The following is a 17441-nucleotide window of genomic DNA, read 5'->3' on the forward strand; positions in this document are numbered from 1 at the left end:
GAGAAATTAGCTCCCACTATTCAAACAGACCAATAGAAATCCAGTAAACGCTCATGGAAAGGTGTATGGACGGTATCACTCCATTTACTCGGTTATGGACCAACTAGGGTGTCATATTGTAAGCTGTTCCACATCTCACTCAAGAAAACCAAACATGCAATCTACAACACAACACACAGCAAACAAACTGCATTCACTGCAGGAGTGCAAACGTCCAAGGAAGTGGTCGAGACCATGTGTAGTGTAGTGATACATAATTTTACTTCACAACGTCCTGTGCGTCATTTCCTTATTACATAAAGAGGGCTGACTTACAGAGAGTCGGTGGAGGCAGGCCACCATCTCTGCCTGGTCCTTCAGGTTGGAGGTCTTGATGGTCTTGACCAGATCCTCCTTCTGAGTCAGCCAGGCGTCAAATAAACACTGAGAAGTGGGAGAAGGATGCACAACGGAAGCACTAAGTGGCAGGAACAATCTCAGGAACAAGGAAGTCCCCGGTAGGTACATAGGAACTCAGGACTTCTACCACGGGAGGAACTTGGTTCAGAAATTGGTTTCGCTTCAAAAGAAGTCCCTGCAAGCAAAGTGTTACTTTCCTGGGGAACGGGCACCTTTTGGGGTGGAGTTTGTAGCACTGAACAACACCGATTGGTGAAAAGCAAGCTACGCGAGAATGGTCAAGCGCACCAAGCGCCATCTTTAAATATCGGCAAACAGCTGATTGAACGCTCACTGCTTAGTAGTGCTCGCTTCCCTTTGTTTTGTACTACCTTTCCCTTCGCTGCTTATGTTACTTTTAATTTTGTTTTATAAAACAAAATGGAAAGCAAGCACTAGTTTGAGCACTCATTAGTATTAGTATTTTCAGAGGTCATTCAGAGAGATTTTGAGGCGGCGACACAGAATGAGAAAGTCCACCACAAGATGCTTCGTGGTGAGCAGAAGCTGACCACTCCAGTAAACAGCGCAGGGAGAAACTCAAAAACCCAGGAAGGAAGGAAGGAAGGAAGGAAGGAAGGAAGGGAGTAAAGAGAAAGTAAGGAAGGATGATTGAATGACAGATGGAAGGAAGTAAAGAATAAAAGACTGAAGGAAGGAAAGTTGTAAAGAAAGAAGGAAAAGGAGAGAAATGATGGAATGAGGGAAGGAAGGAAGGAAAGAAAGAAGGAAGTAAGTAAAGAGGGAAGAACAGAATGACAAATAAGGACGTAAAGAAGGAAGGAGGAAAGGAGCTCAGTACGGGCGGGAAGAAGGAAGGAGAGGACATAGGAAAAAGGAAGGAAAGAGGAAGTGTTATCTGTTGCTGCTTGTTTCAACCTGCATGGTGCGCCAGATGACTCCAGAAGGAATGAAATGAAAGGACAGAGTGAAGAAGGTGGGAAGAAATGAAGGAAGGGGAGGAGGGAGGGAGGGAGGGAGGGAGGGAGAGAGGGAGGATAGATAGGGGGAGTGAGGGGGATGGAGCCGCTGTGGGCCGCAGCGTATTGTGTGTGAAAGTGTCTCCGTCTCAGCTCACACAATGTGCTGCCGTCACTCCCCGGACGCCTCCTTCTCAATCCAAGCCTCGGGGATGTTCTTCAGGAGGAGCGCTTGGCCAGAGGAGTGTGAACGTTTTAATTCACCGGGGATCTCTTTTGTTCGGTCTCGTTTTTATTAGTGAAATTCTACTTTTGGATACTGCACGGCACGGCTGCCCCGGAGCCGCTGCCACCACAGTTTGTTTAGCTATTTCACGATAACATTTATGATTGGGGGAAAAAATTGAATTTTGAGCATATTTGTTAAGAGCACACACTTTATGCAAGCTTTTATGGACTGACTGAAATTAGAGAGGACGATGACAGAGCGTACTACTTTTAGCGGCCGCTCTAGTGCACGAGCGGCGGTCCGGTCCCCAGCAAACACTCTGCATTGTCTGCGCAGAGGCTGTGAACCCAAGCCCATTTATATTAACTTTTTGGATTCGAGACACCCACCACTTGAATTTGCAACTGGGTCGAGTGAGGGTCAAACCAGGGGGTGAAATGACTCATAACAGTACAGCCACCGACCAACTCATCAACCATCATTACAGCCATGGCAGTATCCTACTAGCCAGATTAGATTACCGAGCTAATTATGATTAGTTTGAATTATACAACTCACACACTAGACAAGCAAATGCCTAACGTTTGACGGTGTTTAATTATTTCAGCAGAAAGGGTTTGGTTTCTGGCAGAGGGGGAAAATCTGGGAGTTTGAGCCACTCTTTGAGTCAACCATATGGATTTTTGAATTAGCATCAACCCAGAGGTCCAACTGAACGGATGGCGTGGATGGAGTGAAAACGTGGCAGGACTTTATTATTATTAGAAGGCGGGATTATTACTCAGTGAAGATTTGCTCGACTCAGCAGGCACAGGAGCAGAGACTGATAACACGTGAACCCTGCTCCAACGGATTGACATCAGGGAGGGACTGGACCATGAAAACGCAAAGAAACTGACAAATGCACAGACAGAGACGTACGCTTCCGCGTCCATACCTGCTCGTTGGTAAAGTGCTGCCATTTCAGCAGGATCTCCTGAAGCAGAAGCCAACGCTCCTCTGTCCATTTACAGATGGCTGCCCAGCGGTCACCTAGCAACTACACGCACACACACGCACACGCACGCACACACACACATTTGAATCATTTATTTATTACCACATGCGAGTAACGTCAAGATAATTCAACCCTGGATATTCCCCAACAGCATTAGAAACAATTTCCACCTTCGCCCCAGCGCAAAGGGCTGGTGGATCCAGATTATCACTTATGGCTGCCAAAAAAGGCATTTTGAAACTCACTTCTCCCTCTGCCCGCGGGGAATGAGCAAATCTTGATTGTGCCAGCCGTGAAATTTAGAGGTAGTAGGAGAGAAAAAGAAAAAGGTCTGCAAAATGAATCGCCCTACATCAAGAGGTGCACTCAAGTAAATCAGGGCATTTAGGTAGACAGATAGAGAGATAGAGAGACAGACAGACAGACAGACAGACAGACAGACAGACAGATTGACAGATAGATGATAGCTTGTTCCAGCACAGACTTGGATTGGGAGAGGAGACAATGGCGTTTCAACAAACCCAACAGCGACCTCGGTGGGAGCTGAGTTACAGGCCGGCTGTTGTCAGAGTGGCTTAGAAAGGAGAGAATCATCATCAAACCGCCTCTGGTGACAGTTGTTTGGAAAACAGTAGTTTGCCGTTCCTTCACACAGTGTAACCAGGACAAAAAAAAAAAAAAGAGTGCGGCAGGACGAGAGAAGGAGAGAGACAGATAAATGCGGGACTAATTGGAAGAGCGAGGGAAAGAGGAAAGAGGAGAGGACAGGAGATGAAACCGAGAAACAGAACAAGAGCAATACGGACAAAAGAGAGGACGAGTGAAAGATTTTGGCCTCATTTGATATCTGGTGCTGACCACTTTTAGCGTGCGTATCGTGCTTCTTCATAATATTCACACGCAACACTGTACGGAGGCCGCTCCTGACGTTGGAGAGACTTTTCAACTTTTATTGGAGACACAACAACACGATGGGCGTCGGCCGTCGCTCCTAGGTTCCTGGCGCAAGTTGAGGTGCTGACGTCAGCGTTTTCAAGAAGCTCCGTTTTATTTCCACACCAACACACGGAAAAACTGAGTTTTGAAAAATCTCCATCCCGGAGGGCGTTTTCCAAATGCTTTGTTTCCAGTTCCTAAAATGCAGTTTCGGTGTAGACGGGAGGCCAAAACACAGAGAAAATACTATGTTTGAGAAAATATCCGTACACGTGTGGACTGGGCCTCAGTTGTGTTCGCATTGCGTGTCCTGTTATGAACTTGTTGTAAAATTGCAGAACAAAACACAGTTATTCTGCAGAAAAGCTCTATCCCAGTCCAAAAAACTAAATTCCTAAAGTCGCCCATGTCGACACTAGCTCGCGGGCAAAACACACAACAAGCTGATAAGAGCGTTCCGCTACTACAGAGACAGACACGGCCCTGATGGCTCTGTATGCAACAGAAACACATGAAGAACCACAGGGCTTCACAGGGCGTGGCACCGTTCCGGCGCCTGGAGACAGAGACAGAGACGGAGACCAGAAGAAACAGGCTTTCAGGTTGATGTCGAATAGCCTGCAATTCATCCAAGTGACAGGGGAGCAGGCAGCTTAAATTTGCATTTTTACACGCCGGCGCTCGCCCCTTCTCGCATTCGTCTCTCTTATCGGCTTGTTAGCGAGGGTCCGGGAAAAATAATGCCACTGGAAACAAACGCAAAGAAAAAATCGCGCAATAACTTTGTAATGACAGACCGTGGGATTGTATCATTTATGCCGTGGCTCGTTTCTGCACCGTAATTACTTAATATGACACATGCAATTCAATTTGAGATACTTCCTCGCAGTCTCCGTCCACTAATGTATTCATGGGAAATTGTGTTCAGGAGGAATAATCTAATCGCAGCGTGGGTCTCCAATGACTCGTCTGTACTTTAAGTGCATTGTATTTTTGGACGGAGAATTTATGACAAAAGTTCTACTGGAGTACATTTCATTTCTTTCTTAGACTGGAACTAGAAACTAAGATAATATCGAAGCGCTTCCTTGGGTGAAGGCGGGGTGACAGGAAGATGGGGAGGGGGAACATATAATCTATCCTAAAATGAAAGGATATGCTGTAATCCACCTTCGTAATCCCCCTTTACCCCTCAAACTACCAACATGAAGTCAGATAGTTTGAGAACTTCAATTCAAATTGGGGAAGAATTCGTTAGGAATGCATTTTTTTAATTACTTATTTGAGGCATTTTGTATCATGAATATCAATCAATGGTCAATCTGCATTTACATATCCAGCGCTTTTCTGACCACTGAGGCTAGAAAACCACTTTACGAGTCACTTCAGCCACTTGTAGCCACGTTTGAGACATGACATGCCTCGCATTCACCCATTCGCACACTGCGGCAGTATCAGCCATGCTGGGAGACAACCAGCTGGGAGAAACATTTTTAATAGAACGTTTTGGTTTCGAATGGGGGGCATGACCCCGAAAGATATGTCATCAGCTACAGTTCAAATGAAAGCAGGAAATTGCATAAATGGCATGGTTTTATTTACGGCAGCTTAATTAATTAAGGGACGTTAAGTCATTTTGGAAGGATGAAATAAATGACCTTTTAAATAATGAATTTATGGGCTCAGACCTTAAGCGGCCTCGCGGGGTTTCTTAGGGGGTGAAGATGTTTTACTCTCCGTTTTCCTGGCTGGGTTCCAACAGTTTCACACTTTAATTTTCAAAATCCCATCGCCCCCCCGGCACCCTCTGTACAGGCCCTGAATCACCATCTTCTTTGATTTCCGGACATATTCCTGCAGTCTGTCGTCCACTCGATCCTACAGATCAGTGTGGGTATGGGCCTGTCCATCGCAGGGTCACAATGCACAAGCACACACACACACACACACACACACACACACACACACACACACACACACACACACACACACACACACACACACACACACACACACACACACACACACACACTTTCTGCCCTTTGGGACGGTGTGTGAGTGTTTGTCCCTCCAATTAGCCTGTCCTGCACCTGCATGTTCATCCATAAAGGAGGGAGATGAGCTGGGAAATGAAAGAGGAGATGAAGAGGTCTCTTGAAATAAGAAATCACATAACACACAAGCACAAGCACATGCACACGCACACACACACACACACACACACACCTTTTCTTGTTTGCACCTCTCCTTGCCTACATCTAGACTTTATGGCTTATCTAGAAAACTGTTTCTATGACTGACGCATGGCTCAACAATCCTTTTGTTTAATTTCACCACACGCCATAACATGAAATAACCGTTTACATGTGTATACATTTAATGAGCTTTTCTACAACGTGCGACTTACATTTGCATTTTCTAGTAAGTGTGGATATAGTTGCCAACTGACGCTTTGGGTAGAAATGACCTTTTGGTCAAATATATTATCAATAACAATATATTAAGCATTGAGGTTATTTTATTTCTGCGTGGGCAGGCATAAACTGTAGCCATCATATGGAAGCCTTGAACAGCATTACGGTCTAGATTTTGTGTCCACAATGGTGTCTAGAAGCTAAATATTGAATAGACTATTAACACATATAGACACACGAACAAGCTCGTTCTGGAAACACAACAATGTAAACAACAAAAACAAACCAGTTTCTTCACATGTATGATAAATGTTAACAATTCACTTCACGGATGTAGCCGCTGAGGAGCGGCTCTTGGGAAAGCCTTCAAACAGCTGGCTGCCCTTCTAATAGATGTTGGCTTTATTCTTTGCAGTGTTTGGAAGTTAACGAGGGGAACCGAGGCCCATATATCACCCGCCATGACAGGCGTGGTGAATTAACTCCGCACAAGAAGCTGGTAACATCGGGCTCCTGGGTGAAATCTACGTGATGATAACTTTGGGTCTACGCCCAAAAAAGATCCATCAGCAAAGACGTGTGAGTGTTACAATGCGCGCGCACACACACACACACACACACACACGCACACGTGGAAGGCTTTCCCCGAATGACAATACACATCTGATTGTGTTTGATTAGGTGTATTTCTGCGTGTGTCTTGGGTGAAGAATGTATGTCTCCATTTCAATCAGTGTGGAACTAAATGCATGTGTTGTGGGAGCGTGTGTCACCAAGGCTCTCCACAGAGGTTAGAGATCAGCACCAGGGACAGCGTCCCTTCAAAAAGAGGCTGAAGTTGTTGTTGATGTTGATGTCTGAGTTCTGCCCTCACTCTTGAAAATCTGGGCCCGTATTCGCAAAACCTTTTATCTTACCACTAAGAGGTCTTCCAAATAGAAATAAAAGTTACAATATACTGACTAGTCAAGGATATGTTCAGCTAATTGTCAGCAGCCTCTTACATGTCTGTAACTCTACTGAGAGCTGGTCTGTGCTGCATTGCTGCATGTTCCCTGTGGCCAAGCAGCGTATAGTTGTCAGAATCTTGATCCCCGCTGTTCTTGGGTTGTTTCTGTTTGTTAGTGAAGCGACTGCATCCAAGACTAGCTCTTATATTATCATAATACACTCACGATTAAGGCGATACCTTTTTAAAAGCTCAGTATCATTAAATTCTACTAAAATGGTGACGCCATTACGAGGCGGATTGCCGGCAGCAGCCGTTTTCAGAATGTTTGTGATTTGGTCTTAATGATCAAGGAGTCCTCTTGACTAACCCTAACTTTTCACAGATTTACATGCTGGTTTTAGCACTAAAACTACAAATACTCGCTAATACAACTACTCTTATACAACTATAAGTGCTAATACTCTTGGACCATTCATTTCAAGAGTTTCTCCTAAATCAGCAAGTTGGGAGCTACTTTTAGCCTAGAGATGTTTTGTGAATATGGGCCCGTGTGTGTGTTTGTGTGTGTGTGTGTGTGTGTGTGTGTGTGTGTGTGTGTGTGTGTGTGTGTGATTCCCTACCTGCAGTTTGCTCTCCAGGGCAGCAGTGGCGCTGTCTCCGTTGCTCTCGTCCACCACCACCACCATGTGGGTGAGAGAGTTCACTCTCACCTGCTCCAACTCCAGGTCCTCCTGCAAGAGCTGGAGAACACATTTGTGCACACACGCGCACACACGCAAGCGCACACACACACACACACACACACACACACACACACACACACACACACACACACACACACACACACACACACACACACACACACACACACAGTAGATTAATAACTGGGAGTTGGTGACAGAATTTGGTTTGAAGTGACCAGGGCTGAATTATAATTTCTGAATATAGTTTCCTCTGAGGCCGACCGCAGTTAAGAGTTAAATCATCACTCAACCCAGGGTCTCCATGGCGACAAGATAACACGTCCGCACACCGACACAAAAGAAATGCCACAAAACCCTACGGGAGGTTCCATCCAGTGAACGCAGGACAAAAAGGCGCCATGTGGGAGTTGAGGCGTCTTAACTGTAGTTGATCTGAGAAGTAAACTATCACTGAATATGAGGAATAATCTTTATCAACTATAGAATGGAAAAAGGCAACATGGTGCAACATTGGTTACTAAGAAAATCTAAATACAAAAGCCTTATGCAGTAACTTCTGCATTTAGCATGATATTGGCTTGTACAGTATATATTATATTTACAATGACTTATCACCTCACCACCTGTCTTAAACATGCAAGAGAGGTTGTGTCTAATTTGGAGACCAAAATCATGATTGAGAGGCCGTAACCTCATTGTAATATCCCGGCCTGGCTGTGCCTCCTCCTCGAATATAATGTTGAAAGAACGGGAAGAAAAATACTAATTAGGAATATAATTACTACATCTGCCTCATCCATCCAATAATTACATTTTGGAGGTGAAATTAATCTAAAACATAAAATCATACGTCCGTGATTTGTGGGCTAAATACTAAATATAAAACAAATCTAATATGTACAGAGAAAATATATATCAATAATATTCGTGATATATTCATTTATTTGTGTCCAATAAATAATTTTTATGTGAATGTAAATGTTTTGATACAATTAATCACACTCGATGGGAAGGTGGCACACAGGGACCCATATGTCTGCGGCCCAATAAAAGAACACACATTGACTGTAAAACTGAGAGCCAAAAAAATCGACCCTAAAAGAAAGCACCTCTACATTGCTTTTTGGGGGGTTGTATTAATTAATAGTAATTCATTATTACTACTGGTGGTCTCAGCTTTCAATTTCTAAAGCTTTTCTGTGAGCCGTCAGTTTTACAAAGTGAAATGTGTTTTCTCCTCTGTTCGCAATACCAGGCAAAATGGTGCTCGAGTGTGAAGCGGGGGAATTGGGGGCAAAAAAAAATCTATCTATCTATCTATCTATCTATCTGTCTATCTATCTATCCACCCACCCACCCACCTTGTGTTCCTCCACTTGGTGCTTGACATCCTCCAGGTCAGGACCCAGCGGCTGGGCCCCCATCCTCTTGATCCTCGCCTCTGTCACGTCCAGCCAATCGGTGAGCTGCTTGAGCTGCTGATGCTGCAGATCCATCAAAACCTCGTGAAGTCTGGGGGATAGGGGTTGCCAGGAGGATGATGAAATGTCAACCCAACTTTAGTCAGATTTATCTGTGGAGCCTTTATTACAGTTATAGTCGGGCTCCACGAGTCCAATTTGTAAGGACAGCCGTGAGGCTAAACATGACTCCTTAGACCTGCATGTCCTGCAGTCCTGAAATAACTTCAAGAAAATCCACAGTAGGAAAAGGAGAAGGGAACAGATTCCCCTGCCAGGATCGGTGAGCAGTGGGCAAATACATACGTGACATAATTAACCGACCATCAAAACAACTCAAATTCCCTACATTCATTGAACAGAATTGGTGCTGTATTAAGTAAGCAACCAAATTGGTCTTCAAGTTTCTCTTGCTGCAAACCTGTGTCATTCAATCTATCTAATCCTAAATCTAACGGATAGTTAAATACTTTACACAGTGTTTTTTAGAGCCTGGGTTGCGACCCACAGGTGGGTCACAAGAAATTTTAATTGGGTCACCAAATCCTTGAATGTCCTTGAAAATCATGTTTCTATCCACCGTAAACATTCAAGCCAAACAAGTGAGCTCATGGTGGTGTTGGCCACTCCATATAGAAAACAAACTTTTCTTTTGTCTCATAAACGGAATGTACACTGCTCACAAATATTCATATATGTACCAATTTGCTCTGCCGACAGTTTACAGATACGGCCCGTTGTTAATTGCGATGGTTCGTCAAAAAGTTGTTTTTTTATATCTATGTCCCTTATTCTGCCTCCATCCCTCATTGCCCCGCACCGTGAAAGAATCTGCCACCTTTGCAAGAAGTTCAACAGTATCCATCACACAACAATCTTCCCACTATGCATCTCTCCTACAGTGGAAAGCAAAGAGTCTGTAGCTGAGAACAGCCTCTCCACAAGTTTGAACTAATAACAAGATTACCAAAGATAGGTAATAACGGCCCTTTAGAAATGTCCCTGCGTCAGCGCTTCTTTTCTGTCTGCGTTAATGCTGATGGAGGGAGGAAAGTGTATCCGTGTGGTTGTTATCTGTTTGTAGGTTCAGAAGTTTAACGCTCCCTACTGTCTGTGCTTCAGGTATTTATATAATCTTCCACACGGTAAAGAAAGGTGCTATGAATCACGGAGTCTACGTGTGTGTGTGTGTGTGTGTGTGTGTGTGTGTGTGTGTGTGTGTGCATGTGTGCACATTGTGTGCGTGTCTACAGATTTTCTCGTACACACCTGTTTATCTTTCCATACTATCAATGTTACTGATGTTACAGGCAGCAGTATTTACATGCACGTGTTTGTGTGTGCGTGCATTAGTGTGTGTGTGATAACATTTTCTGTCTATATGTTTATGTGTGTGTGTGTGTGTGTGTGTGTGTGTGTGTGTGTGTGTGTGTGCGCGGGTGTTTGTTCTATACTTGCGAGGATAGGAGGACTCTGATTTCAGTATTTTTGGTTTCAGAAGTACACCAGAAATACAGATCATGGATCTCATTTTGATGCCAATATAAGAATGTGTGTGTGTGTGTGTGTGTGTGTGTGTGTGTGTGTGTGTGTGTGTGTGTGTGTGTGTGTTCTGTTCTACTCTGTCTCCATTAGTGTTTGTGATTCAGTTACTTCAAACTCAAACTCCTTTCTCATGTGATCCACAATCGCAGATGCAGCTGTTAAGGTGCGTTGCCAATTAGCACTTTCAAGAGGTTCTAGGTTTTATAACTCATCTTTCACCCCAATTACTAAATCTGGGCACTTGAGAGTTTAAACATGGTGCGGTGGGTCGGTGTGGCAGCCATCTTGTTGGTGTCATTGGGTTCAATAGTTGCTCTGCGTGGTCGTAAAAAGGTTAAGAACTATGAGGGAAATTTCCATGGGAGCCATTCCCTGAACAACAGGATGCAGTAAACCTCCTACCATGGCCTCCCCAGCCAACTGATCTGAGTGTGACGTTGATTTCGAACTTCATCACTCAAAAAACTGGAGGATTTTCTTCTGGAATAATGGAGCAAGAGCCCTCTTCACACAGTTCAGGACTGTATGACAGCATTGCAACGAAGATTGCAAATTTCTGAAGACAAACCGCCCTCCTCGTGATTGTTCCTTGATACTGTATGTGAGTTCTCCGAGGACCATTACACCGCGTTCCAAATTATTATGCAAATTGGATTTAAGTGTCATAAACATTACATTTTTTGTTTTTCAATTAAACCCATGGATGGTATTGTGTCTCAGGGCTCTTTAGATCACTGAAATCAATCTCAGACACCTGTGATAATTAGTTTGCCAGGTGAGCCCAATTAAAGGAAAACTACTTAAGAAGGACGTTCCACATTATTAAGCAGGCTACAGGTTTCAAGCAATATGGGAAAGAAAAAGGATCTCTCTGCTGCCGAAAAGCCTCAAATAGTGCAATGCCTTGGACAAAGTATGAAAAGATTAGATATTTCACGAAAACTTAAGCGTGTGAAGAGACTTGTGGCTGATTCAGAGCACAGACTGGTTTGTGCAGATAAAGGCATAATGAGGAAGGGTTCTGCCAGACAAATTCATTGGATTAAGAGAGCAGCTGCTAAAATTCCATTACAAAGCAGCAAACAGGTATTTGAGGCTGCTGGTGCCTCTGGAGTCCCACGAACCTCAAGGTGTAGGATCCTCCAGAGGCTTGCAGTTGTGCATAAACCTACTATTGGGCCACCCCTAAGCAGTGCTCACAAGCAGAAACGGTTGCAGTGGGCCCAGAAAAACATGAAGACTCATTTTCAAACAGTCTTGTTGACTGATGAGTGCCATGCAACCCTGGATGGTCCAGATGGATGGAGTAGTGGATGGTTGGTGGATGGCCACCATGTCCCAACAAGGCTGCGACTTCAGCAAGGAGGTGGCGGAGTCATGTTTTGGGCCGGAATCATGGGGAGAGAGCTGCTAGGCCCCTTTAGGGTCCCTGAAGGTGTGAAAATGACCTCTGCAAAGTATATACTGTTTCTGACTGACCACTTTCTTCCATGGTACAAAAAGAAGAACCGTGCCTTCTCTAGCAAAATCATCTTCATGCATGACAATGCACCATCTCATGCTGCAAAGAATACCTCTGTGTCACTGGCTGCTATGGGCATAAAAGGAGAGAAACTCCTGGTGTGGCCCCCATCCTCCCCTGACCTCAACCCTATTGAGAACCTTTGGAGCATCCTCAAGCAAAAGATCTATGAGGGTGGGAGGCAGTTTGCATCAAAACAGCCGCTCTGGGAGGCTGTTCTGACATCCTGCAAAGACATTCAAGCAGAAACTCTCTAAAAACTCCCAAGTTCAATGGATGCAAGAATTGTGAAGGTGATATCAAAGAAGGGCTCCTATGTTAACATGTAACTTGGCCTGTTAAGATGTTTTTGAATGAAATAGCTTTTGATTTCAGTAAATATGACCTGCTAATGCTGCAAATTCAACAAATGACCATTTTCAGTTCTTTACAACCTATAAAATGTTTTGAAACTCTGTTGTGCATAATAATTTGGAACAGTGCAGTTTGGGTTTTTTATTTTTGAATAAAATACTGTTATCATTGGGAGGTTTGTTCAATAACATTCAAATTATACCCTAACGGTTGATGACTTGAAAATTATACTGACTGTCATTTGCATCGACTATTTAGGAAAATCAGAGAAAAATATAATTTGCATAATAATTTGGAAAGCGGTGTTGACACGAACAGAGTTCAAAAGGGGCCAAATCGTGGACGCCCGAATTGCAGGTCCATGAGTCATAAAACTACTATGTGTATGTGCTTATCTACCTGCTCTGTCTCTCCATGCTGGCCACTCTCAGGTGCTCCCAGCGGGAATTGAGGAGGTTCATCTGCTCCCTGATTTCAGACTCCTCCTCCTGGGTCAGCTGCCCATCGCCCAGCAAGGTGGCGCCGGCCCTCAGAACGCGACCCACACTGCCCTGGTGGGAGGTGAGCTCCACCATGTAGCCCTGGAGAGGAACACAAGACGGGAGGAGTCTTCATCACCTGACCAGTCGTGGAAACTCAGGAATCTTTTTATTACTAGAGGACTGATGCATGTATTTTAAATGGAATAGAGTAAGACATTTTTAAAAGCTGAGAACTGAAATGCCATGTTGAGAATTCTTGATATTAATTGTAATTTTGTTTGTATCGTTGTAAATTAAGTTCCGATTAACTATATTGAGTTAGTAAACATTTCTGGAACATTAAGTAAAAACTGGGTTTAAGGTCATATATTTTTTTAAAGGGGACCTTTTTGCTCCCTTTCAACAAGTTAATATACTTCTCTGAGTTCCCCAAAACAGAGTTTTTTTGAACACGCATTCTAGCCATTCTAACATGCCTCGGACGCTCTTTTTTTGTGGGTGGTGCTTCCCTCCTGAGGCCCGTAGTTCAGTGGGGGTTGCGCGTCACTTCCCGGTGCCGTTGCACTTAGTCTGTAAACTCACTGAGTTTCTCTGTTTCTGATCAAATTAGATGTGAGAAATAAGCAATTCAGTTGCGGCATTTCAATCTCATATTAGAACTACAAGACCTAATTTAAAAGTTTGTTCCGATATTTGTTGTCGATACTGCACCGGTACACCGCACATGGGTATTTTTTGTTTCATGAAAATGTCGGAAAATAAAATAAAGTAAATAAAATAAATAATAATAATAATAATAATAATAATACAATAAAAACACTATTTTATTGTTTTTGTTTAAAGAAATCCACAGCGGATCGTGCACTGCAGCCTACAGTCCATGTACCGCATACCTTTTTTTTTCTTAAAGAAACACGCAGAAGAATTATTTTTAAATATATTTCCATCATCTGCAGTTTCTTCACGGACGGTTGGTATTAATTCCTCTTTCTTTTAAAAGATTTGTGCTGGTCTGTGAAATGAACAGAGCAGTGCCCGACAGCGCTCATTATTCTCCAGCCGTGGGTGGAGTTACTCAGATGGGGGGGCGGTTCCAATTCTACTGAGATCGTAAATGATGTAGATAAGGGCTGGAAATGGCTTGTTTCTTGACCTGTACAGCTCACAAGAAACTGACTGCGTTGTCTTATTTCACAATTTGTGTGTTAGTAGGCCCATCAGAGACCCATATGTATGTGCACAAGCACTGAAAAAGTGAGTTTTTCATAATAGGTCCCCTTTAAACAGCTTTTTAGCAGAAAACCTTTTTAACAAATCTAAAATCACATAAAACATTTATTATTATTACTGTTCACAACTTAGGCTTTATTTTAGTATGTATGTAATGTAATTCAACCGATACAGTGAAAGTATTGAATTGACACCCTCGTCAGTGCCGTGCTTTGTTCCTCCCTCCTTCTCCTATAGAGGAAGAATCACTTTATTGAACCTGTGTGGGGGAAATGTGTCCTCTGTCTCTCTCTAATCCATCCAAACTATCTAGGATGGCTTAAATCACAACACGGCGCCCGGGGACCAACTCCACTCTTTGTCAAGGGCATCGGCTTTTAGGGCGGGAGGAAACCCGGAGGAAATCCACGTGAACATGGGGAGAAAAACGTAAACTCCACACAGTCTGTTACCACACCAAGAACCTTCTTGAATACAAAACATTTACCTTGACTGATTCCTGCTCTCAAACAGAATATTCCTTTGTAGGCCTGTTTAGCAGCACGCAAATATCTTGTGTTTGAATTTAGATTGAAGCTTAATTACGTTATTTAAAGATAGGCAGATTCTATTGAGTCATTTAAACAGTCATTTTGTCAAGGTTTTTGGAACACTTTAAAATACATACTTAGTCATTTAGGTCATTAAGATTTGTCAAATTGGGTGTGGAAAGGACATGTGTATATTGTATGTATATAAATTCTATATTTTGTCCTAAATTCACCATACTAAAGATATTCAAATAGTGGTTGCTACCTCGTGCGTGTGGAACTGCTCCTTCACTTCCTCCACGTGGCTGGAGATGGGGGGCTGGGACTGGAGCCCGTCCTCCGCGGACAGCAGCCAGGTTAGCACCTGGGAGGATGAAATATATTACACTCATGGATTTAAATAACAAATAACTGGCAATTTGAATCCGTACGATGTGAAGAGCAATCCCCTGCCTTTTAAGACAACTGTAACGAGCTCAGCGAATACCATGAATCATTTATGTGTTTAATTTACTGTATTACTTAATTTACATGCGTCAGTATCATGATGAATGGGATATAGGAAGATAGAGATAAGATGGAGATGAGGTGAAGTTTTATTGAACCCCGACAGGGAAATAAGATGGCTGCGGCAGCAAAGAATTTGATTATCTGAAGAAAAGAAGGGAATATGATAGCACAGCTGTGGTTACGATTAAAATCCAAACCCAAAGCACATATTCCAGGAATAGCTCATAGGCATATTGAAACAAGGGAGTGCATGTATGAGCCCTCTCCCAGGTTAAGGCCCTTTTCCGTGGCACTTTCAAAACCCTTTTTATTGATACCTCATATACTTCGGCCGCCACAAAATCAAACAGCGAGTGAGATACGTGACCTGCCTATCCCAGTGATCATAGTTGGATTTATCATCAACAAAATACAGTATGCGGTTATACCAGCTATTTTAACCAGGATATCATGTTTACATTAAAGCTTTCAATGCTGTGTATGTAAACACTAGAGCTGCCACGATTAGTACATTGTCTGACTGCTATTATTTGAGCTAGTCACACTTTTGTAAAATGGTTAGATTCCGCAAGTATCCAGAAATGCTGCAACAAACAGAACTCAAAGTTGGTGTATTTCATCAGTCTACTCAAATGTTTATGTTCCGATGTTCAATATCAAATGGTGCATGTCTATGTGAAAAGCAAAAATTGCCGCTTGCAAATATCTGTGTGACATTTAACAGTCAATTAACATTTAATGATCGTGGCAGCCCTTGTAAACACTCTTTATTTATGTATGTATTATTTATTAATTTTCACACTGGCAAAGAAGAAAAAGGTTCAAGGCAATGCACTGGTAATTAACATAACAATTATCATTGAGGTTGTCATCGTCATCATGTCACCACGGCAACGCACCTCTTCCAGCGAAGTCTGGTAGCCCTCCAGGCTGGTGGAGCCCGGGATCAGAGGACTCAGACCCCGCTGGAGCTCCTCCTGGCTGGGAGTCAGAAACTACAGGAACAGAGAGAGAGCAAAGTGTCAGAATGGATGGATGGATGATGATGATTGGATTGCTTGGCGTGTGAGGGGATGGTTGGATGGATAAATGACTGTATGTTGGGAAGGTGGAGGGATGGTTGGATGGATGGATAGTTGGATGGATGATTGATGGATAGTTGGAGGATGATGGCCTGGTGGATGAGTGGGTGGTTGGATGGATGGCTGGATGATGGATGGCTCGATCAAAGATGGTTAGATGGATGGATGATAGTTGGATGGTTGGACGGATGGATGGATGATGGATTGATCAATGATTGGATGGATGAATGGATGGATTAATCAATGATTGGTTTGGTGGATGGATAGATGGACCAATGGTCGATTGGATGGATGAGTGGAAAGTAGGAGAGAAGGATGGGGCACAACAGGGTTCCAAGGTGGGAAACGGTAGAGCACTCAAGGTATGGAAGGAGGGAGGATAATGAATGGTGGAGGGAGGGGACACGGCGAGAGAGGACGAGTTTTGGAAGGTAAAGAAGACAGGGTGAGTGGAAGATGAATGGAAGAACAGATGTTTGCAAGGCAGGGGACCGGAAACAGAGAGGATGAAGCGGAGAATGCGGGAATGGAAAGATGGATAGTCAGGGGTGACGGAGCAGAAGGAGGGCCTTGCACAGAAAGAGGACAAGAAGAAAAAAGTGGGAGACAGCGAGCGAGAGGGCGAGAGAGAGAGAGAGAGAGAGAGAGAGAGAGGCGCGGAGGGGAAGACAGGATAAGGAGTTGGAAGTGACAGAATAGGACGTCAGGAGAACAGGGGAAGGCCATGAGAGAGGGAGAGTGAGAGAGCGGCAGGGAGAGTAAAGCAGACCTGTTAGTGTAAGCCATTACCTCTGCTGACAAGAAGCTCTGGCCCCCGTCCAACCTTAACCACTTGTTCTTTCTCTCCCCTGTCCCGCCCTCTGTCCTCCCCTGTGCGAACGCCGCGGATCTGGACACTAACAACGTCTCCCCTCTTATCTCTCAGACGCTCTCCGTCCGTCGCGTGGGCACTTCTCCAGGTAACAAGGTGCGGAGAGACAATCCAGGTTTTGGCCAGCTGCCGTCTGGTGTCCCTAACTTAGTCAGCTATAGTTCTAAAACTCTCATCGGGTCGTGGGCTGCGACAGTCCGGACAAAATGTATTTGCTGAGGGTCGACCAAGCTAATAGCGTGACAGGACATCAAAAACAAAATGA

At 43.8% G+C, this 17441-nt stretch overlaps 2 protein-coding genes across 4 annotated transcripts in view; both read right to left on the reverse strand.

The window, feature by feature from the left end:
- Positions 1–16205, reverse strand: part of dmd (dystrophin) — a 177783-nt gene extending 161578 nt beyond the window's left edge. For all 3 annotated transcript variants that reach the window (XM_080024117.1, XM_080024116.1, XM_080024118.1), the window contains exons 1-7: positions 16123–16205; positions 14979–15077; positions 12871–13052; positions 8952–9102; positions 7507–7626; positions 2525–2626; positions 316–423 (exon numbers count right to left, since the gene is read on the reverse strand). In XM_080024117.1, coding sequence (XP_079880243.1) covers positions 316–423; positions 2525–2626; positions 7507–7626; positions 8952–9102; positions 12871–13046 — 657 coding nt within the window. In that variant the 5' untranslated portion in view covers positions 13047–13052; positions 14979–15077; positions 16123–16205. The remainder of the gene's footprint in view (positions 1–315; positions 424–2524; positions 2627–7506; positions 7627–8951; positions 9103–12870; positions 13053–14978; positions 15078–16122) is intronic.
- LOC307247723 (dystrophin-like) overlaps positions 14961–17441 on the reverse strand; it is a gene marked incomplete at its 3' end in the record, with an annotated part of 162177 nt that continues 159696 nt past the window's right edge. The window contains exons 10-11 of the mRNA XM_080023846.1: positions 16123–16218; positions 14961–15077 (exon numbers count right to left, since the gene is read on the reverse strand). Of these exons, the coding sequence (XP_079879972.1) occupies positions 14961–15077; positions 16123–16218 (213 nt within the window). The remainder of the gene's footprint in view (positions 15078–16122; positions 16219–17441) is intronic.

This window comes from Zeus faber (assembly GCF_960531495.2).
Source record: "Zeus faber genome assembly, chromosome: 2".
Lineage (NCBI taxonomy): Eukaryota > Metazoa > Chordata > Actinopteri > Zeiformes > Zeidae > Zeus > Zeus faber.